Source organism: Python bivittatus, unplaced genomic scaffold (genome assembly GCF_059951505.1).
Source record: "Python bivittatus isolate LINGU-HERP-01145 unplaced genomic scaffold, Pbiv_v1 ctg000610_np1212, whole genome shotgun sequence".
Lineage (NCBI taxonomy): Eukaryota > Metazoa > Chordata > Lepidosauria > Squamata > Pythonidae > Python > Python bivittatus.
Window position 1 is genome coordinate 30,571,243 of NW_028277088.1, and position 23,545 is coordinate 30,594,787.

General features: G+C 34.0%; 1 protein-coding gene across 4 annotated transcripts in view; it reads right to left on the reverse strand.

The window, feature by feature from the left end:
- Nucleotides 1-383: 383 nt before the first annotated feature.
- RAPGEF5 (Rap guanine nucleotide exchange factor 5) overlaps nt 384-23,545 on the reverse strand; it is a 115,401-nt gene continuing 92,239 nt past the window's right edge. Inside the window, exons 14-28 of one of the 4 annotated variants that reach the window (XR_015797859.1) lie at nt 21,543-21,640; nt 20,281-20,311; nt 19,486-19,564; nt 18,298-18,447; nt 17,448-17,545; nt 15,339-15,461; nt 14,659-14,837; nt 12,604-12,694; nt 11,523-11,573; nt 11,135-11,222; nt 8,330-8,394; nt 6,572-6,626; nt 5,422-5,532; nt 2,892-2,956; nt 384-909 (exon numbers count right to left, since the gene is read on the reverse strand). Coding sequence is in view for 2 of the 4 variants with exons in the window: in XM_025171762.2 (XP_025027530.1) it covers nt 2,949-2,956; nt 5,422-5,532; nt 6,572-6,626; nt 8,330-8,394; nt 11,135-11,222; nt 11,523-11,573; nt 12,604-12,694; nt 14,659-14,837; nt 15,339-15,461; nt 17,448-17,545; nt 18,298-18,447; nt 19,486-19,564; nt 20,281-20,311; nt 21,543-21,640 (1,227 nt within the window). In the remaining 2 variants the exon portion in view is untranslated. Of the gene's footprint in view, nt 5,533-6,571; nt 6,627-8,329; nt 8,395-11,134; nt 11,223-11,522; nt 11,574-12,603; nt 12,695-14,658; nt 14,838-15,338; nt 15,462-17,447; nt 17,546-18,297; nt 18,448-19,485; nt 19,565-20,280; nt 20,312-21,542; nt 21,641-23,545 lie in introns of all 4 variants that reach the window. The other 3 variants (XR_015797858.1, XM_025171762.2, XM_007436098.3) reach the window with 3 other exon arrangements.

Sequence of the window (23,545 nt, forward strand, 5' to 3'; positions counted from 1 at the left end):
AGGTGCCACCAGCATTTTTCCTCCCACCAGGGTAAGAGTACCCATTTATCTACTCACGTACGTTTTTGAGCTGCTGGGTTGACAGGAGCTGGGGAGGAAGCAGGAGTTCACTCTGCTGCGCAGAGCTGGGCTCGAACCACTGAAGGGTTGACCATTTCTGGCCGGCAACTTTCAGCGTCATTAAGCCGCTGTGCCACCGCATATTTCCCCCATACTGACTGAAGCTGGGTGGGGTAAAACTGAAGAACAATGGGTTGTCCAAGATCACCCAGGGATTTCATGAGTAATTAAATTAAATATTTGAATACCGGACAGACAGCCCAAGGACATGCTGTGAAACATCCCATTATGGTAGAAAAGTTAAGCAAAAACTCAGAGACATATTCATTAATATCATTTGTATTTTTAAAAGCAATTATTAAAAAAGTTTAAGTGTAACATTTTGCTTTTACAAGTTTTATCTTTGTATTGCTTGCCATTATTTTGACAAATTATTGCTTACTAACTCTCATAAATACACAAAACAGTGATATATACAGAAATCAACACACATGAAATATGTAAAGGGCTACATTGGCAACTGTATTCTTGTTAATTAAACCAGAGTATTTCACATATGCCAGTTCTAATAATGGTAGGTAAGTACAAGTGTGTCCCTGAGAAGTTAGGCAAATAACCTTAGTTTGGGCAATCTTTCTATTACTTTTAATGCAGACTGAAACACAATGGCACTCTGGAGAGACCAAAATGGGCAAAACTAAAGGAGCCGTATCGAAGCTGCAAAAATACAAGCAACCACTAACAGCAGCAACAGCAGCATTCTTTCTCTTTGCTGCCATTCAATTATCCTGGTCTATGCAGCCCAGATGCAAGTAGCCTTTTCTTTGTATCTTGAGAGTGCCTTTGTTCCTAACAATGTAAAAAGAATATAATAAATAGGCTATGCAAATAAATAGTAATTTTAACTTTACTAAAAAGGTTAGTATTTACAACTTAGTTTGCATTTTTTACAGCCATGCAAATATTCATTTACAGTGCTTGATACAATCCAAAAGGTGTTCCACTATTCTGCAGCAGTGCCCTTTTTGTCTGTATTATTTCCTCAGTTTATCTCCTCCCTTTTAATCGCTGGTATTCATGCTCCTCTTATAGGCCTTATAACAGTTTGGGGACCAAGAGTCAGCCAATTTATACTGCAATCCTATATATCTTTACTGAGGAACAAGCCCCATCATGTTAAATGGAACTGACCCTCAAGCGTAAGACTGCGTAACATCGATTCTAATTCTTCTTCTGAAGCCAGCAAGACTTGGGGTGCACACAGAAGAGTTTATACCCGGACTGCTGCTTTGTTATGACAGCAGTACGTATTAACCACCGCAAGGCTGGTTCAGTCATTCAGCTTAAAACTGCCCTCTTGTTTCAGGAGAAAGGTACATAAATGTATGAGGAGTAGGGTAAGATGAGCCTTACACAGTACATACCTGGCTCCTGCTCCAGACTCCCCAATTTCCCCCCCCCCGAACATAACCCTGGAAAGAAAACTCTTCATTTTTACAATCTGCAGCCTGAATACACTTCTGCAGACACTATTATCTACTTGTTTAGCTCTAAGGTAACAAATGAAGTTACAAGACTCTAAAAAACCAGTGCAACACTGGCTGTGCAGGTAATATGTTATTCCCCCAAACCAATAAATTTGTTTTCCCATGTTTTAATATACCTTAAATTACCTATATGCAATTAACTGCTATAATCTCTTGTACAGGCAGAATGAGATCCAAGTTATAACCATAGCTTATTTTTAACTTCATGAAATATTTGGCTCATTACTTAATTCTGACTGATCCCTTTGGCTAAATAATGACCAAGTGGCCACTGAATTGAAGAACTCAAGTAATGCTCCCTACAAAGCCCGGCACCAGATAGTCCAGCTAACAAGATCTGGCAATTACCCAGTTTTTGCTTTACATTGCTAAGCATTAAACTTGCTCATAAAAGCAGGAGAGAGGTTTCAGAACAGCAGCTAAACAGAAAAGCCAGATTTGAATGCACATTGTCTTGTCAAGGAAGAACCAAAACAGTATCTAATGCTAGTCTTAACACTGCAATTACACCAGCTGTTAATGGATGTGTAAAGGCAAGAGGACATCTAGAGGTAAGAGTTAGCCAGCCCGTGTTATGCATCATCAGTCTTACATCTACCAATCCTTCGCTGCAAGTCCCATCCTTTCCAGTTAATTTATTCCATCTGGTGGTAAGTTATTTTATAAGCAGCTGGACAATGAAGTTTTAAAACAAAAGGCAAGTTGCATGTCAGAACTACTAATGTGGATGTATTTTTATTTTATAGGTTTATATCCAGCCGTTTAGCAAACAAGAGGTCCATCCTAACGTATGGATTAAATAACAGGCTCAGATTCTCCCCTCCAAATATCCCCCTGCAGTAGTGTTACGAAACAAGCCAGGTTTGGAATGCCTTGTTTCAAAATGTTCAGTTCCATTCTTGAAGGTGTGGTTGGTTTCTGTACACAGAAAGCTTATTTACAACAGTTGGGACTTCTCCCTCTGAAAATGCTATTTTTGTCTGTGGATAAAAATAATGCTTGAAACATATTTCTTACTACAGCAACTCCTACTGCCAAACCAAAAGCAGCTATTCAGTTAACAAACATATTGCTTCTTCAGTTAAGCTGCTATAAGAAAAACATCCTGGAAATTCCTAAATAGCTTATCTATGTTGTTTCTAATTTGTTCAACTACCTAACAAAGTAATGTATTGTTTACTTAATGATTTCTACCAAATAATTCCTAGAAGACATTGGATAACCAATATACTGAGTACTACCCATTACGTTTCAGAAATATACATTATTCTTTTTATATTATACCTGTACAGGATTTTCAATTCTTTTTATGAGGAAGGCCAAATCTAATGGAAAGACTCTCTACTTCACTGCAAACAAAAGAAAAAAAAACTATAATCAACAATTCCTTATCACTTAAAACTGACTGTCATCCAACAACAGTCAATCTTCTGGGAAGTGGCTTGTGTGGAAAAAGTTCTTGAATAAATGTGAACTAAATAGCACAACAAAGAAAATAGTTCAAATGTTTTCGAGGCAGGCCTAATTTTTAACACAGCTTCTCTTGTTGGCCAGTAGTATCGCAAAGCAGTATGCTCCTGTGGTACTTTAAAAGTCTATGTTATATCAAGCTGCATATAAATAGATTTTCACAGTGAAATCCTTTGCTTTGCATTGTATTTACCACATTCTTTAGGTGATTCCTTGAGAACCCTTAACAGAAGGATAATGAAGACATCCCGAACACAGGAACAAATTGCATACATCATTTCAAGAATGTAAGTGTAGCTTTGATCTCTCAGTGAAAACTGAAGCATGAAAATTATTACACCAAAGCTTTCACTTCTAAGTCACACGTTCAAATGCATTCAAATACACTGCAACAAATCTATGATTGTCACACCTATTTGATGCACACGTTTTAAATCTTTCTCTCCAGGAAGCTTTTTTTTTTATCATGGATTACCATGTTGCCATCCAGAATGAATGTGCTGCTTAAACCTAGTTATGCAAGTGTCATATAAGTTGAGAAAGCGCTACTCGTGAAATCAGGGATTCTCTTTTTCTGTGCTGCATCATGCTGTGATCTTGACAGCACAGTGCTTATATAGCAATGTGAATGAAAAACAGTCTGTTGTCAGTGTGAAACCCAACAATCTTCAGCCTTTGTAACTGCACCTTGATGAAAGAAAGCCAACAAAAAACTTTCTCAGACAGACCTTCGAGAATCACCCATTTCATTTCCAACACAAGTTCTCATCTGGTAGTCAGAGTCCTCCTCATCTTGTAAACTGGAATTCAACCTCAGCTTTTAACAAAGCAAGGGAAAAACAGCAGTATGACTGTTTCTCAAAGTACAACTCTTCTATGGTCAGATTTACACGACAAACCATAATATTATTTGTTTGAATTTGGCTACGTATGCTGTATGAACGTATTCATTATTGTTTATAAATCGTGGTTTACATGATAAACCATAATATTATTTGTTTGAATTTGGCTACGTATGCTGTATGAACGTATTCATTATTGTTTGTAAATCGTGGTTTACATGATAACCCATAATATTATTTGTTTGAATTTGGCTACGTATGCTGTATGAATGTATTCATTATTGTTTGTAAATCATGGTTTACATGATAACCCATAATATTATTTGTTTGAATTTGGCTACGTCTGCTGTATGAACTTATTCATTATTGTTTGTAAATCATGGTTTATGACTTATTCAACAAAATCAGATTTAATTTAGCTATAAAGTATTACCATTTTAAATGTTAATAATAGTAGTAAGTGTGCCATAGTACTTTCACCCTCATTACTTATTTGAGTAATTCTGGGTTCTAGTTTTTTGAGTTGCAAGCAACAGCCCCACAGTATGTTAGATTCTTTCTTACCAATTTATCACTGTTTTGCAATAAACTTGCACCAGTCTAAAGTTAGTAATGGTAATTAGTAACAGCATAGTAAAGTGAACACAGAAGTAAAACACACTACATTTGTTTGTAATAAAGCTATAGGCAGGACACTTTTGTGTCATTGCTTGCCTCTAATAGAATTACTAAGAAAGGACTAAAAAACTGAGATGGCTTTAAAGTTTAAAAAGCATTATCTGTAAGAAATATTAAAAGCAGTGCTCTAAATCCTAATCTGGCATAAAAGCACAGCACAGGTTACCATAATTGATGGTGTGACATCTTGCTTTATAAGCAGCACATTGTGAAATATAAGATGTTAAAATCAAGTATTAACTGTGCTTGGCTTAAATTTTACATTTGTTAAATTCTATTAAGTATGCTAAATTCTAACAACTTGTCTTTCCTTATGCTTTGATCTTGAAGTGGATGCCAGCACATATCTCAGGGAAGATTAATCAATACCTGCCCTGCTGCTTTCATTTTGGCCCCACAGTCAATACTTCAGGCAGCTTATGATTACCGAGGTATATCCCTGTGCGCCAAATTGTGAGCACCTTTCTCAAAGCAGTGCTGCTAGCTGAAAATCCTTATAAGAATAGAACATTTTATTTCAATTTAACACTGATGGACTTGGGACTGAAAGCTACTCTGAACAAGGTTTTCAAGAAAATCAAGGTTTTGAATATGGTGAATGCATTTCTTCTCTCCGCAGCTGAATGGATATGGCATTTCTTCATCTTGGAAGGCTGTTGTGAAGAGCTTCTCCTCTTGCTTTGCTTGGGATGCCAGCAAGTACTGTGGCACCAATTACTGATAAAACTCAGTAATCATCCATTTCTTATGGAAGTAACATGCTTGGCACATAAATCTTCACTTAATTAAAAGTGCTGGAGTTATGTGAGTATGAATTCACATACGAGGTTCTATCCTGTGAGAAAGCTCAAACAACATCTGCTGGTTATCAATGATATGCAAATGATGGACATAGGATTTCAGCTCCTCGTGCTCTTTTGAGGGTATTTCATTTCCTATAGTTTTCAGACGAGAAAAACAAGAAATCAGTTACCCTGCAACATCTTTTCTGAAGGCATATCTCAAAATTTAATCAATAATTTATTTTAATGAAACTCCTGAACTTCACATTTTTTATTTCTAGAAAATAATGGACATTTTCTAATGACTTCTAACTTCACAGTGGCCTGTGAATACTGGCTTTGCATGACTACATTAATGAAGAATATGAAGTAGATACGTCATTCCATTATATGTGTAAACTGTACAGTCTTAAACAAGTTTTTCATCATGAACTGAGATCAAACTGCATTACAAAAAAATTTGTAAAGATTACACTGAAAAACCTGTTCTCCCAATCATCTAGTACATGAACCAAAATATATTTATTTTGGTTCATGTACTAGATAAAACACTCCAGACAATGAAACTAATTTTGTGCAAATCAAAAATACTAACAACTATTTATATGAATATATAGGATTTCATTTCCTGGCATTTTTCATTCCATGACTTGCATGTATTCTGTGTTTGTGTGTGTTGATACGTAACGAGGGTGGAAAACCTGTGTTCCTCCAGATATTACTGAATTCAATGCCCACCAGCCATGCTGCTGCTGGGAGCATGCTAATATTGGCTGGTAAAGGATACTGGGAGTTGATGTTTAACATCTGAAGGGTCCCCCAGAAAACTCCAAAACGAGTTACTAATTTATAATATTTAATGTGATAGAAAGAATTATTAATACATAACTAGAGATAATCATATTAAGTATATTTCATTTTAATGTAATTGAAATAAAACCAAAACTGAACTCATCTACTAATTGTAAGAGTATAGCCACCAGCATATACTCTTAAAACTGAACTCATTTACTAATTTTAAGAGTATAGCCACCAGCATATCAATCAAAAGCCAAGGGTAGCCCTTAGGGCTGAATGAATTTTGCATCCTTGTTCTATATGTAAGAACATAGACACTGAGAAGGTAGGCTCTGATTCACAAAAGTTTAAGCTACAAAGTGGGGGGGAACCTCTCAAAATGACATTCGCTTACCAAACTGGTTGCGCCTGCAATGCCTCAATGATCGGACTGTGTCTGCAATCATGTGCTGTGAAGATAAAATACACAGATTAACACCGAGCCAGTAAACACTAATATTGGGACTGACCAGCATGTATAAGCTCCAAATTATGAGGGCAGGAGGTCTCTACCATAAAATGGAAATTTAGATTGTATTTGCTCCAGAAGTCCCTATATAGATGATTTCAAACATTTAACTCATGGTTGCACTGACACATTTTATACAGGAGCTATAGGAAGCCATTTGAATTCTGCCTTTATCATATTTGATATGACATTTTATCATATTTGTAGAAAGAGGTGACAGAGCAGGAATCTGAAGTTTGTTTTTTTCCAAAAACAGTCCAACCTCCATTCCTTTCGGGAGCAGAATGGCAATTCAGGCAAATAGAAGAGATTTTAGCCAGCAAAAAGTACGCAGTATGGCATCAGAAACTGAAGAAGTCATAAAGTCATTCTTTCCAATATATTTAGGAACTGCAGGTCTTGGACTTAATAGTTTTTTTAAAGGAAGATTTTTATCCTATGCCATTCTTTTCCTAGGTAAAATAGGTCACAGGGATCTACATGTATTAAAGAGAATAGAAGTACACTTATATGATCAGATGTCAGGCTGATTTGAACTGAAAAATCTCCATTAATATTCACTGAGTTATTCCTGCAGAAAATAATGTATTTTTCTACAATTATTATTTAATTATAGTTGCAATCCTTTAATCAATATAGGCCAAATAATTTAATAGTGTATAGTAACGAACTAACCTGACTACAAATTAGCCTTAAGTATATAGAAACGTACAGAATAATAAAAAGCACAAAATGGTTAACTTCCTAAAAATACAACTACCTTAGGAAAATAGAATGTTTTCCTACCTTAATGTAAATTAACACAACATAGTTATAAGAACTCTATGGAAAGAAACAGTTGATAATTCTGTGGACAATGTTAAATTTCCCCAAATTATGTAAATACTTTTACTTCTTCAAACAACTGCCTTCTATTTATCTGATAATCCCTTTTATAAACATTTTCTCCAACCAATAAAAATAAAGTAATCACATTTGATATAACCTGTGCCTGAGCATTGCAATATACCCTGCTGTTTTTGTTCTACTTTAGCTTGTTTTTTTAAAAAATTAAAAAGAGTCATGAAGAAGTGCTTTTGATATGTGATTCAGTATATTATGCTATGGATCTTGTGCCCCTTCTGAAAATGCTTATAAAAGTAAACTTGAAGCCTTCCTTGGCATCTTCCAAAGTTGCTTCAAGTTCTGTTTATTACTGAAACTAATCACAATTACTTTCTCAATTTCTTTTGTTATCATTTTAATGAACTTCCTTTCTTAAAAAATATGAATATTTCTGCAAGGGACGGAACAAACCCACACGTAATCCACAATCACATAAACAACAGAGAACTAAAACGAATGGCAGTGACCAGGTATGTTCTTTTGCATAATAAAGGAAGTATATAATTAAGAATACATGGTGACCAATTAACAAAGTGCAAAATATTTAGAACAGTAGATATTAGCAAAGTCTGACTATTGGGTTAATTATTTTTATAGTGGGAATACTCAGTGGAAAGCTGAAGCAAAGAGAATTAAATCTAGTTTTAATATGAAGAAGAAATAATATAAGAGTAAGAAAGAAAGGAGGATGAACAATAATACAGAAATGGAAGGAAGTCTTTTCATGATGTTGACTTTAGAGTGGGAAATGATACATACCAGCTTTTCAAAATTTACAAGGTTATCCAGAAATGTTTTGTTTCCTTCATGTATAAATGTCACATCTAAAAAACACAAATATATTTTTCAACTTAACTTTCCATTTTTCACATAATAGTAATAAAGCACATTGGTGATCATTGTTACATTTTCTTGTACAAGTAATCATTCAGAAAATTTAACTCTGATACAAATGTAAAAAAAAAAAACTGAAGAAAGGGAGTGAAAAAAACCAAACTGTACAAATTCTGGAGTTCTAAGTGAAATATTATGTGTATCATCATATACACATTAGGCAGTTTTCTGGGAACATCCCTAATGTGCATCAGTCCCTGGTTCCTGTCCACATTTGATTACTCTTCTCCTGTAACCTGCTGATTTGGCAGCACCAAATCTTGTATTTCCTGTCATCAGTGGAATCACCACAACCACCTTATTTAATCAAACCTCCTGATACTCCTTCCTTTTTTATGGACAAATCCTTACTACCATACTGCCCCTGCCAATTAAAACTGGTGGACCTTCGGCATAACTTTCAGATTTTATTTCCATACCAAAAGCTCAGCACCATTAGGGAGGTAACTGATTGCCTGGTATCCCAAAGAAACACCTTCTTCTCTAATCTTTTAAGCTAAAGATCCCAGCACCCACCTCTCATATGGGCTCAGTAGTTTGTCTCTTTGGGGCGATTGAGAGGTGAATGCAGAATGGCAGGAAGGAATTTACAGTGGATCTTGTTGGTTTTCTCAAGGCAACAGGGAGAAGGCTCAACAAAACTCTTATCTCAAGTTAGGAAGATTTAAACAGTAGAAATCCCACCTAGCCCTCCAAAACATAAATTAGACTAATACAGCATGTAGTGGATTTGTGGCAATATATATATATATATATACACACACACACACACACACACACACACACACACACACACACACACACAATTGCACTTTACAGTTGTTCATTCTTATTTTGTTGCAATGTAGTTAGGCTGTTTGAATAGCGGTTATTGCTTCAGAACCATCTGAAGAAGGAAATAGCCAATCTTGTTGACAGGTTTATCACTACCTCCATGTTTCTGTTCAGCTTTTGCATTGACCAAAGACAACCTAAGTTTGTTTCTTTCTGGAGGTCTTAATTTGCATGGTTGGGGGGAAAAAGCCTTGCTCAGGACATATCCATCTGTAAATACAATGTTTGCTGAGTTGAGGGTTACACTTGGTCTTTGAGTAGTATTCTAAAGGCTACACTCCCAAAAGTGATGGGTATGGCCAGGACAAAAACCATTTTTAAAAATGTTCATTTAATCAAATTTAAATATAACCATTTAATTATTTATGTAATGACTCTCCCTTAATAGCTTTCCTCTTCTGTCACATTAAGAATTACTGTGACATCTTTTGATAGTCTTTGGGGTCACACCAAAGGATGATATTTAGCTCTGGGGCTATAGGCTGGACAGTCTGACAGGGCTGGGTCTGTATTGGAGTCTTGCAGCTTGCCATTCACCATTGCCTTCAAGCTTGGTGTAGAACTATGGATGTCCATTCAATGGGACCATTGTTCAGTCAGCTCTGTTTTTAGAGATCTTCAAGACATCTATAATCATTTATCTTTTCTATCTGATTTTAATAATATACAGTAGTTTTAATGTGCATTTTATAGTAATGCAAACGTATTTATTTTGCTTTATGGTATTTAAATTGTTTAAATTTTAATATAAACTACCCTGAGTCTTTTGGAAAGAATAAATGTAGAATAAAAATAAAATTAAATAATTTGCCTCTCTTTTTCTTTTTGATATGCTGCTTTAAGTGTTTAATCAATAAAGGATTAAAGAGTTCCAGTGCCATTGCATATACTCCTTAAAAGATTTTGATTTCTTGAATTCTTTCCAAATTGGCATTTGCCAAATTAATGCCCGAAATGCTACTCATTTTTCCTCTTCTTCCATAGCGATGGGCATTTTTCACTCCTGGAACTTTGTATTATAATATACTTATATATTACATATTATATACATCTTTTTACCTGCTGAATGTGTTACTGTCAATGTTAATAATGAAGGCTTTAACAGCCATTTTTTTAACATTTTATTCAAATCAAAGACAAAACTGAAAGCCTTAGGAGAGAGAGACTGAAGTAAAGAAATCTGCTTTGCTACCAACAATTACAAGCTGAAATAAATTCATCTGAGCTGCAGTGTAAGAGCAAAATAAACAAACCAGAGTTTCAAAAGCAATTATCTGTAAGTCTGTTATAAAAATTCAGCTAATTTAAATGGTGTACTACAGAACTGATACTTAAGAAAGTAGTTCAATTTTCCTTTGAACATTATTAGTCAAAATCAGACCTCTTAGGAAAACAGGCAATACATTTTACCAGTCTATTAATCAGTCAAGATGATTGAGCAGCTCTGTAGGATTTCAAAACAGGATCTTCCCCAGTTATGCAAGCAGACTGAATCTGAAATTGAATCTGATTCAGAACAAATGCATATACCACAGTTAGAATATAGAATAAAATATAGGGGGCTTTATTTTTATGTAAACATGTACATGTTTACATAGAAATAAGGCCCCCTATATTTTGTCAGCTTTACTGGCTAGTAGATTATGTAATGATCTTGCAGCCTACATATGTGTGTTTTAAAGAGTATGCTACTTTACTCTTCAATGCCTAAAAATATAATCCTAAATATTATTGAAAGGGATTAAGACCCATCACATTTGACTGAGGCAAGGCCTTTTAGGATTGCATTATGATATATAATCTGAATAAGCAATAAATATGGTCAAACCGGATTACCTTTAAGGAGTAAAGGCATGAAGGGGATCTTTGGAGACTTCATTTTCTTGAATGCATCCCTATAGGCTTTGTGATTCAGAGAAGGATCCTGTTAAAATGATTTGACGCTATTAAGAAAAGCAGTTTGAAGTCAACTACATTTGTATAAGCTTTCCTTTAGATACAAAATATTTAGATACAGAAGTATTTTTTTCCTTGAAAAACAAGGCAGAAAAAGTTTCTAAAGAGGACTAGATGAAGTAATATATAGTCTTATCTGAAACATGAAATTTGTGTAAAGCTAAATGTTGAATGCAACACATCCAAAGTTAGATAATGATGCTTCCATTTACCAACAAAAATACATAGGTAGGGAAATTAAAGACTTTTCTATACAAAGCCCACTTACTGTCAAACTTTCAAGTTCAGCAAAGAGCTTCTTAAACTTTCCAGGCATTCTCTGCAATACAATACTGCATATTAAAATACTGGAACTGGAATCAAATACTAGATCCTATCAGTGACTCATTTGTAGTATATTAAAAATGAGACTTTCTCTGGCATTATCTTTCTTATCTTAGCATTCTTTGTTATAAAAAGTGTCTGAGAGTGACATAAAAGCTTTATAAGAACCCATATTTATTATTTAATACTGTTTACAAACACCTGAATCTGTATTTCTTTAATAATATCTTTGTAAGATTGATTTGTGTAGAGGAGGAGGAGGAAGATCATCATCAACCACATTATCATCTTTGTTGAAGAGAAAATGCTCTGATTGTTGATTTTACCACAGTAGCTTTACTGGGATTTCGAGGATGGAAAAAATCAGTGCTGTTATATTTGTATGATTTGATTCATCAAATGCAATTTTGCTCAACCAAAAAATATCAAGGGTGAAAATACTAGAAAACTGAAATATTCAACAGAAATATGTTAGCAAACACTTGGAACTCTTACAGTAATTATGCAGGAGAAGTGTCCCTCTCAAGCAAACTGGGCTCAATTAAGCTTTCTTAACTTATACTGGACTGCATTTTTTTAACTTACACTAATTTTGAAGTAATACTTGTACTTTGGAAGAAAATTTCATAACAGTAATACTGTACAAAATTAAATAACAGTATATTTCTATAACCAAGCTTCTGTCTGATACAACGTGTAACTTCCCAGGAATTAACATCTGTTAAATAAATGTATAGGATTTTCCATCGTGGTTCCAAGTCATGCAACTCATATTGAAGGGAAAACTTAGACATTATCAGCTTCCAAAACTGTATATAAATTTTGTTTAGGATTTATTTCCTTAAAATAAGGTTTCTTAAATTTGTTGTTTCAATATCAATAACATTTATGAGAAATTCAGTAACGCTTGCCTGTAGTTAAGTGCAACTTCTTTTTCTTGTCATATATACCATAGTGCTGAAAAACAATATGATTAAAAACAATTACCTAGAAAAAGAAATAAAACAGTAAAACTCTCATATTACCTCCCATGTCTGAGAAAGCCGGCTGACAGAGGCAGTGTTGAGTCCCATGACAATGGCAAAAAATGAATTCAGATTTCGTTGGGCTTTGCAGCTATGAAATAATATCAGAACAATAATTTACTTCTGATGTTCAAAGTTACATAACAACTTGTTGTTTAAAATACAGACTGTTGAATTTATAGAATATTGGCGGGGTTCTATTTTTCAGATAAAATGTATGCAAAGCTATTATTTTCCAACTTCATGAATCTAAACTATGTAAACTTGAAGGATTCATTCAATTTTTTTTAACTCAAAGGAAACACTGCTCCATCCTTTGGAAATTACCCCATTATTGTGATAATTCCAAGCAACACTATTTAAAATGCAGATTAAAAATTCAAAGTTATGGATATTCACAATAGAAAGAGCACTTCCGTTTTCTCTAAACTGCCACTCATTAATGTGCAATTTCTTCTTACAGTTATATATACATTACACACACACACACACACACACACACAAACACCTTGGCAAATTAATATTCTCTAGCTACACAGCTTGGATTTATCTAAATTAAATCTTTCTCCACTGTTGCTTGCACAAAGCTTTGCAATGTTAAGAATACTTTTCATGTGTTCTGCATCCTTCAATAAATTCTATAGCTTCTTATTAAAAGTTTAGTTAACGTGCAACCAATATTTTCTACCAATTATTTATTATTGATTATAATCACATTATGATGACCAGACAAGTACTTTTCTGGTATTTATACAGATCAGATTCTATACAGCAATTTTAATAACAATGATAGTGCTGTCTGGTTGAAGAATCTCATTATCTTAATGGAAATGTTCAGTTTATCTTGTTGGAATATATATTTCTATACCAGAAATACTTGCTCAAAAATTTAAATATGGACATAATATGCAAGTATCAGTTGCACATGACATCACACAATTAATGTTATGTTAACTTACCTGCAAGTTAGTAAAGAAGCTAAATTTTTAAACTACTAATTTTTAAGTTCTTACTCCAAGTATGCATTTGTTTTATGATTCTAATATATTCTGCCATGTGTAATATTTCCAGGACAAAGTATAAATGTGTTATGTACTTTCCTAATTTGTGGGAAATACTTACAGAACAACTTTTGTCTGGATATGCAGTATATTGTTTCAACAGAAGGTACCTTTACTGAGTAAAGACGACAGCATCTTGACAGTATTTTGAATACTATTATAAATTATAATTATAGTTCCATTAGGTGGGCATCTTGTTATTGTTTAAACAAATAATTTGAATGGGGCTTAAATAATTTTTGAATATAATATGACTAAATACAGTTCACTGAAAATGTATATTAAGATTTTAATGTCTATCTTCCAAATACAATAATAAAAATATATAAAAGACTTTTGATGTTAAATTTATGATGCTTAGTTTCAAATTTTCCCAAATTCAAATAACATAGTTAATTTTTTTAGATTCTTGGCTAATTCTTATCTGTGTATACTGTATATTACAATGTCAATCTTGGAAATATGGTAACACAAAATCAACTCCACCTTAAATAATCAAATTTGATAAATACACAAAATGAATTTGTTTCCGTTCATAAAGTTAATATTCATATGAACAGTGTCTTCATGTTTGTAAGCATACTGCTGAGAAATTCATTTTGTACATTTGGTAGTATTTAAGTATAAAACTGAAAGAGACCATGAAGAAAGTTAAGGGGAATTAAATGAAATGAAACTAATATACCTTAATAGTAGTAATAGTTCAGTGAGACTTTGCTTAGTATCACTGTGTGTACAAGAATAGAGTTTCAAACAGAGAAGCAACTGGAGAAATAAATCATGCATATACAGACAAGTGAGACTACAGTAAAGTATAAAAGAATTATCAATGTGCAGCAAGTTTTAGATATATAGTTCTTTTAATCAGGCATAGCATTTTCTAGGCATATTTCAATGGACAAAGCAAAATATATAGAATATTTTATTTCATTATCCCTGGCTGAATGTATTCAACAGGAACCAGCTATTAATATTCATATAATTTTTAACTTACTGAGCAGCAATTTTAATGAACTTTTTCACTAGCTGTACACGTTTACAGAGCTGGTTGCAAAGTAGTATTTCTGTGGCAACCCAGAGTTGAACTTCATTGCATCTTTGAAGCAGAAGACTAAGATTCACAGTGTTTTTCCCACTGCCTTGTCGGCTGAAGGTAAAATATATCAGTTCTTGCTGGAAGACAGTTAAAAAGCATTTAAAATGCAAATTAGAATTTAATAATCTGAAAATGTAACTATTGATACTCAGTCAGATAATCCATTTTAGTAACTTATGAATAAATCTCTAGCAATTCAGAAAGTAATTTGGCGGTTACTCTTTTAGTCAAAACTATGAAAAATGTAATATCAGATTGTGATTTAATATCCATTAAACATCGTTGGTTTCAGTTTGAAAAGCTTTTGAGAATTGGATGATATCTGTTCTTCTTTGTCAAAGAATACACACACACACACACTTGGCAATAAGAATTTTTTCATTCAGCAGTTGAAACTATAACGATTTTTATTTATTTACAGACAAAAATAAATTATCAATTTTAAGGAAAATATTTAGGAGATTTGTGTGGTATGGCCCCAAAACAATTACAAAGAAATAATTACATGAAAAAAACATGTTGCAATCAATCAAAACTAAACAAAGCACTGTTCATACTATGCAAATTCATTATCTTACTTCATGAACCAAATTGAAAAGATTCCAGTCAAAAATTGTTAATTCCAAAGCAAGGTCCCAGGTGTTAATCCCCAGAATTTTCACTGATCGTTGCTGTATTTCCTCATTTTCAGCAAAAGGGATCTAAACCAACAGACACACAAAAAAAGAAGCATATGCAACTTAAAAGTCAGCTGCAAAGAAATGTTTTAAACATTTTTGCCTTGAAATCATTATGGCCTCTAAGACTGAATGAATTTTAATATTAAGAGCAGCAGCATATGTCTTATTACGTTAGGTAACTCCATGAAGATAAGTATCTGTATTTATAGCTGTATCTAGATACACAAAAAGACAATAATCAACAGGATACCTGAAGACCATACTGAAATGAACATCTCAAATAAATTTGGCATACCCAATAAGATTTTACTGCAAGTAAACTAGATTTTATTTCTAAGACCTAAACCAGCATACAATATATTACTGTCCATGTAGTCAGTATGCCTCCATACAATATTCAACTTTGTAGACTTCTTGGACATGTTGGTTCTTTTTTTTAAATGGCTAAATCTAAACATACCCACCAAATAGTATTAAAATAAAAAAATTGTAACACCAAGAAATAAACTTCTTAATTTGTAGTGGTATTTTAATAATTAATCAGTTCTGAGTTTAATCAAAAATTTACTTTTTTTTTTTTTTTTTATAAAACAGTGATATTTTGTAAGAAAGCAAATTATTCAAATGAAACTAATCATGTGGCTCTGCTCTGCATCAGAAATATATCACACCAAATTCAACTGAACTTATTCACAGTAAATGTGTACAGGTATCAAAATGCCAAGGATGGGCCAGAATCTCCAAGTAATATTTCCTTCAATACAGTTGTAATAACAATTCTTCTAATGTGGAATGCCAGTTTCTATTTGAAGTAGCATGCTTTAAGAGCGATTTAACTATTCCACAGGAGTCACTTAAAGCAAACACTTCAGTAATATTTAAAAAGATACATTTCCCCATATTCACTATCATATCATATATCATATCATATCAATGAAGATTTTATAAATGCATGTCTTAAATCTTCATAATAATTCTTACTTTATATCAGAGTTTCTTGATTGTAAATACTTCAGGACAATAGGGAGTCTGAATTTGTGCAAATATTTTTGAAATATGCTATAATAAGGGAGAAAGGCACCCTCAGGGTCAAACCAGTCCCTCTTCTGAGGTCCTTTGGTTCCGAGGTAATTCACCTCTGTAGGTGAACAGTGACTGGGAAATGAGGTCTCCTTGCTGCCACACCCCCCTTCACTATAAAACATTTTCTCCTTTCCTCCCTAACCCTCTGGAGCACCAGGAATTGACTGAAGGGGAAACCCTCACCTTACCTGGGTCTGGCTAAATACAGGAAGGAAAATCAAACAAGAACTTTGGGGAGTCAATAGCTCAGTCAAGCTGAGGTGGATGATAGAAGGCAACCGGTGAATTCCAATTTTATTAATAACTCAATTTTATTAAAGGTAGCAAAAGAAATTAGGTTTCCACACATACAATACAGAATTAAAAAAGATAAAATACAAAAAAAACAAAACCTTAATGCAATTCTAACTATAGCAAAATAACTTTCAACCATGCCTGAGGTAACCGCTTTATCCAGCCAATGCTGTCACACTTCCCACCCAAAACCTGAGGGAACCCCCTTCTCCTCCTTTACAGGCAACTCCCAGAAGTGACTCCCTCTGGGCACCTAAGGCTGGTGGGTTCTTTGAAGCACCAGCTGCCACTACATATGCAATGTCACATATAAATAGAACAGGACATTTAGTTATCTATGAAACAGGTCTATCCAAATCCAAACATTTTAAAGGGGCAAAAAACTATTGAATCAGCCTTCTTCCAGATATCCTGAATTCAGTCCCTGAATTCCCCAGGCAGCACGGTTCATGATAAAATTTCTGGAATTAAGTCCATATATCTGGAGGGCACACAGGCTGGGGAAAAGTGGTCTAGGTAATGATTTTCCTAGTCTTTGTTCATGCTGGGATTGTATGAGAGTAATATTTTTAATCCAATTTAAATTTAAAACTTCAAAGCCACCTAAAAACAAGAACCACAAAGACTTACCAAAGTATCTGTCAGATCCTTTCGAAACACAAACATGCGAGCAGACAACTCAAGAGATTTGGAGATTGCCAGATCATTTGGTTGCAATTCATGCTTTTCTTTAGGAAGGGTGGGAAAAGTATCGTAGTAAGAAATTAAAATGTATTTTTAAACTAAAATCTAATATCTTCATAAGACTGCACAGGAGTGAAGCTTCATATTCAATTTTTATTTATCTATTTTCCTAGGCTAGAAAAGGCAAGTGCTGAATTCAGAGGAGCATTTAATAATCCAGTTATTGTACTATCCAAGACTGCTGGATAATTTATTTCAAAGAGCAAAAATTCAACATTTTAAAAACAACAATTCATTTTTAGAAATTGGTATATGAGTTCTAAATTAAGCATTTAAAAACTTTTTAAAATATTGCTTATAATATTTCGCAAAACATTCATTTTCTGGAAGTAGTATGTCCCAAGGTTTTTCCTGGTTTTGCCTTCATATCTAAATACCATTTGGTTACTTCAAAGAAGGAATCCATTTCCCAGGGTGCATTTTTGTTATACAGGTAGTTTTAGATTATGAACTGGGAGAGTTATCTGTAAAAGCAAACCTTACATGTTTCTGAACAAGAAAAGTCCTTTGCAATCTAAACATCATATGGAATGCATTATCCAACAGAACTGAAGCATTAGCAGTTGTCATGGAAACATCTTTCTGCTGAACAGCTCCTTATTATAACTATGGTCATCCAGCTGTGGACCCATTGGGGAAGAAACCTACATCTGCATTAGAAAATACTTTACAGATAAGGTACCAAAAATGGTATTTAAAAAAAGGGGGGGAATATTAATAGCTGAAAATCATTTACCCTCAGAGAATGAAAGAGCCACTAGAGCCAGATCTTCTTGAGAATGCTGAAGCTTCTCTGCTACAATTTTCAAAATCTCTTGAACTGAAGTGGATAATTTAGTTTTCACGCTGATGTAAGAATGTTCTGTGATATACACATGGCAAAAAACTGCAAAGAGAGAAGGAAAATAATTCCATCAACAGAAGAAATTCTTATTGAAAACTGTAAAAACTTTAATGATTGCACTGCTTTAGACTGAAAACTAGCTTGCCAGTCATTCTTTGATAAAAGAAACTATAGCTGCTATACTCTGATCTTCAAGCAGATTCGCTTTTCCCAATCCAAATCTAATATTATAATTAATCCTGTGTAGGACTAACTGTACAATACCTAGTCGTCAAACAAAGGACAACTTGCTCAACCTGAGAAAACTTCAACTTCTGACTGTCCCATTTTATTGACTCCATTTCTTCAAAGATTTCTAGTGTACAGTACCTCTCAGACCAAAGCTGCCCACAAGTGGCTTAAAGAAATATTTGAAACACTAAAATGAATAAAGTGTGGTGGGCCTACTGAAGATTAAAGCATTCCAAAACTGAGGGAGCATTCTTCAACAGATACTCTAATCCCTATACTCAGCAATCAGGGAGCCATCACAGTAATAAGTGGTGTTATTACCAGTACTACTGCAATAGTAGTAGTAATATTTCTACCAGGGAATCGAAGTGAAATGTGGGATAGGGATTACTATACATAGGGGTGCATGTATATGTATGTGACCATGTCGTATGAATGTGTGATTCTGGGTTTATGTGTTGAAAGAGTGTGAATATGAGAGAACTGTTAAACTGGATTTTTTTTTTTTGCTCACATAATTTATATTAAATCTAAGAATCTATTAAATTTGTCAAATTAAGGAAGGCTGTGGTTGTTAGTTTTCCTATATAATGGTATAAAATACACATGGAGGTCTTTGTTCCTATAACACTTCTTCACCACCAAATTGTGGAGGAACAAGGTCACAGGTCTGGCATTTAACAGAACCAACCTGGCTCCAAAATTCAGCACCAAGGATCTTGGATTGTGGCTGGGAGAATGGGGGAAAAGATGGAACAGGAATCAGGTTCCTTCCTTTCCAGTATTTTTGCAGAAATAGTGGATGCTGTTAACACTTTCTTTCATTCTTTTTGTTTGATTCATACTTACCTTCCTCTGTTTCATTCACAGTTTCTCTGTTCTGGAGCCAGTTCTCCTTGAGGCTGAATTGATGTAAAATGGCTTTATGCTATGAGAGAGTTAAAAAAAGAAAAAGAAAAAAAAAGAATGCCAAAATTGTTGGGTGTTTTAAAAAGGGGAAAAAAAAAAAGAAACCCATACTGTTTTGTCTAAATAAACTAAACACTATCTGTTCATGGGAAACAGATGTGAAGATGAAAAGACCAATGTGTACATGTGAATACATTTTATGAGAAATTTCACTGAAACCTTATTTTCTGCTTCTGATACCTATGATTGAAGTCATATTTGAAAGCTGATTATATTAATCAATCAACCCAGTGAATTTTCTGATAGGAACACATTTCCACATTCATCTCTCTAAATTTGTGAATACATTACTTACACAGGTACAAACATATACACTCTTTCTTTTTGTCACCTAACATTTGCAATCAATATCTTTGTCCATATTTGCTAGTAAAAATCCATTTAGATTCAAAACTATCTTTAGACAGGGCAGGAAATATTACTTGGCTTCTGCTCAGCGCATGCCAACTAACTAAACTTTAATATTGCCACAGGCACCTTCTCTTTGTTTCTATGCTTGGAAGCAAAGCCATACCATCTCTAGCAAGCAGTTTTAACAATGCCAGCAGAACAGTGTAGCTTGCCTATTTATTTATTTTGGCTGTTTGTTTTTATTAATTAAAAGAATTTAAGGCAAAGAAAAATGAAGTTACTAAGTTACAATTCAAATAATAATAGTATTTTTTTTTGTATTACCTTTCTGTGAGGTGAATATTCATCTACTGTGCTGAAAGAAAGAGTAAGTACATTATTCATTTTTCTAATACAAAAGCTTTCAGCATTGATGTAGATCTCTACTATAAAAGGGACACAGAATATTAATGGCTGAGAATGGTCTAGAACCTGGACCTTCAGACACTACACCACGCTGACTCTAGTAATGTAACTATTATATATTACTGATTTTATTATTTATTACATGATATTATTAACTAGTAATCTGTAACAGTAAGTGTTGTGATATGGTAGGAATAATATTTATAGCATTTGCTTACACAAAAATTGCATTGCCTACCTGAAAACTAATCATTCCATCCTTACTTAAGGGTGAACAGGATTCCTTTTTGTCCAGTATTGTAAACACTCACTGGCAGGAAATCTCTGAATTTCAGGCAAGTTTTTCCAGCCCTACCTGGAGACGCCCTCCAATTTTATACTAAATACTCATTAAAATATATCAAAGATTATACAAAGTACACCATCTGTTCTTTTTTGGAAATATTTAATAGGAATTTATATATTTACATAAATGTAATTATGCAATTATGTAATTATATTTATGCAAATATAATTGTGTTTATATAATAATTATATAACTGCAATGTTTATGTGTCATGGGAGCAAAATGAATACTGACTTTTGTTAAAACATATAAGCCCTGTAAGCCACCTAGATTCTGTTGGTTTAAGTCAGTGGACAAATCTCAGAAAAAAAACAAAAAACGAACTGATGACACCATTGGAAATAGAAAGTTAACAGTCATTGTGCAATTGCTTGCTTTCAAATGAGGGAAACTGTTTCATTAAATCATGTTTGAAAGAGGTGGGAAATAAGATTTGTGCACAATAGTTCTCAAAACTGGTACAGATCACTCAGTATTCCTGCAGAGAAAATTAAATTTGTGCCCTATATTAAGCTCTGTTAAAGCACTCCCCCTCCACCCCTCACTCAGATAGTAATGATTTTTACTGCAACAGCCCTCTAACCAACTTTTCTTATAATACTAGTAAGAATGGAAGATTAAATTACAATAATTCCTCTTTGTGTATCAAAGCTATTAGTTAAAGATATACCCTTGTAGCTACATAAAATCAAAGCTTGCCTATACAAACATTAAATGCTTGAAACCATATAGAGCATCTGACATTACTTACTCAAAAAGAAAACAATTATAATTAGCAGAAAACTAATTATAACCCTCTAAAGGAAGAAATTCAAATTAGGGGGGAAAAACTTACTGACGACGATGCATTCCAAGTAATTTCTGGAATTCTTTCAGGTCTTTCTCCAGTATAGGGTATTCATACACATCATCTAACACATTCCTATATATTGTCTACGGAAGGAGGAAGTTGAGAGAAAAGGGGGAGGATAAGGAATCAAATAAATGTATGCTACAGCTTTTTGGTAATTCAGTTAAAGCAAAAGTTTCAAGTTGAGGTTTTCAGAGGGTTTAAAACAAAATTTTTAGCCCCCCTTTTTAAAAAAAGGGGTTTAAAAGAGCCAGTTTGGTATAGTGGATTAAGGCACCAGGCTAGAAACCAGGAGACTGTGAGTTCTAGTCCCGCTGTAGGCACGAAGCCAGTTTGGTGACCTTGGGCCAGTCACTCTCTCTCAGCCCTAGGAAGGAGGCAATGGAAACTACTTCCGAAAATCCTTGCTAAGAAAACTGCAAGACTAGTCCAGAGAGTCGCCAAGAGTCAAAAATGGACTGGAAGGCACACAACCATCAGTCAGTATTAGTTGTCTTGAAAGGCAGTCTCTGTACTATTCCTAAATAAAAGTCCTAAGTGTATCTACTCATACCTACGTCAATATTTAAAGGGACATTTCAGGATATTACTTAAAATCTGCAATCAATTTGGTCTTTCTGTCTCTCCTTAACATGAATATACAAATTCATCACCACTCAACTACTTGACAAAACAAAGTATAATAGCACAGCAGCAAGTAATTCTAACCATTTATGCTGTGCAGAATTATTAAAATATAACTGGTTCCACTCTTCTGTTTATATTCCTAAGTAAGTAATCAGTTTATTCAATCATTATTGAGGCAGAACACTCAAAATCACATGATTTCTAGGTCTTACAAGCACATACAATTTTTTTTGTTGGGAAGATGTGTTATTTTTTTACAACTAGCATATAACCTTGTCATACTTTTTCCAGGGTATTTCATAGTACATCCACTGAAGAATGGATAAAGATAAAGAATGTGTAAAGATTCTAATCAAAACACACCAGCAAATCTGGAGAAAGACACAGAGGCCAATAGATGGAAGAAGTCAATGTATATACGAATAAACAAAGGAGACTAAATAAACTGTACAAACTAACACATAATACCCTTAATTTCACATGCTACCAAAATTATGATTAGGATAATCCAATGCAGATTAGAGCCCTACATGGAAAGGGAGATGCCAGATGTTCAAGCTGGCTTCAGAAAAAATCAAGGAACAAGAGACATTATTGCTGATGTATGCTGAATAATTGAGAAAACCAAAGAATACCCAAAAGTAGTCATTATGTGCTTTGCTGATTATAGAAAGATCTTCAGTGTTGACTATGTTAAGCTATGAAATGTGCTTAGGAAAATGGGAATCCCAGAACATCTCATTGTCCTCATACAAAACCCATACACAAGTCAGGAAGCTACAGTCAGGAAGAAACATGGTGAAAAAGACTGGCTGCAGGTTGGCAAAGAAGTGAGACATTGCTGCATAGTTGCTCCTTATTTGTTCAACCTATATACTGAACATATATTGAGGGAAGCTGAATTAGAGAAAGATTAATGTTGCTTTAAAACTGGAGGAAGGAACCTCCATAATTGTGCTATGCTGATGACACTATTCTGATAGCTGAAAATACAAATCATTTGGAAGCTCTAGTAATAAAAGTCAAGGAAGTCAAGTGAAAAAACGGGACTATGATTAAATCTAAAGAAGACCAAATTAATGACAACCGGTAATCAACCAGCCTTATAACTGACAATAAAAAACTGAAGTGGTAGGTAGCTTCTGCCTTTTAGAACTGACTACCAACAGAAAAAGAATTAGCAATCAAGAAATACACTGGAGACTCTCTGGGAAAGGGGAAAGTCTATAATGCTGGTAAAGAAGGAAACAGAAAAAGAGGGTGACCAGCAGCAAAATGGACGGACTCAGTCACAGCAGATCTCAGGGACCAGCTGGGGACAGACTGTCATAGAGAAAATCTATCTATGTGTTTGCTAAGGG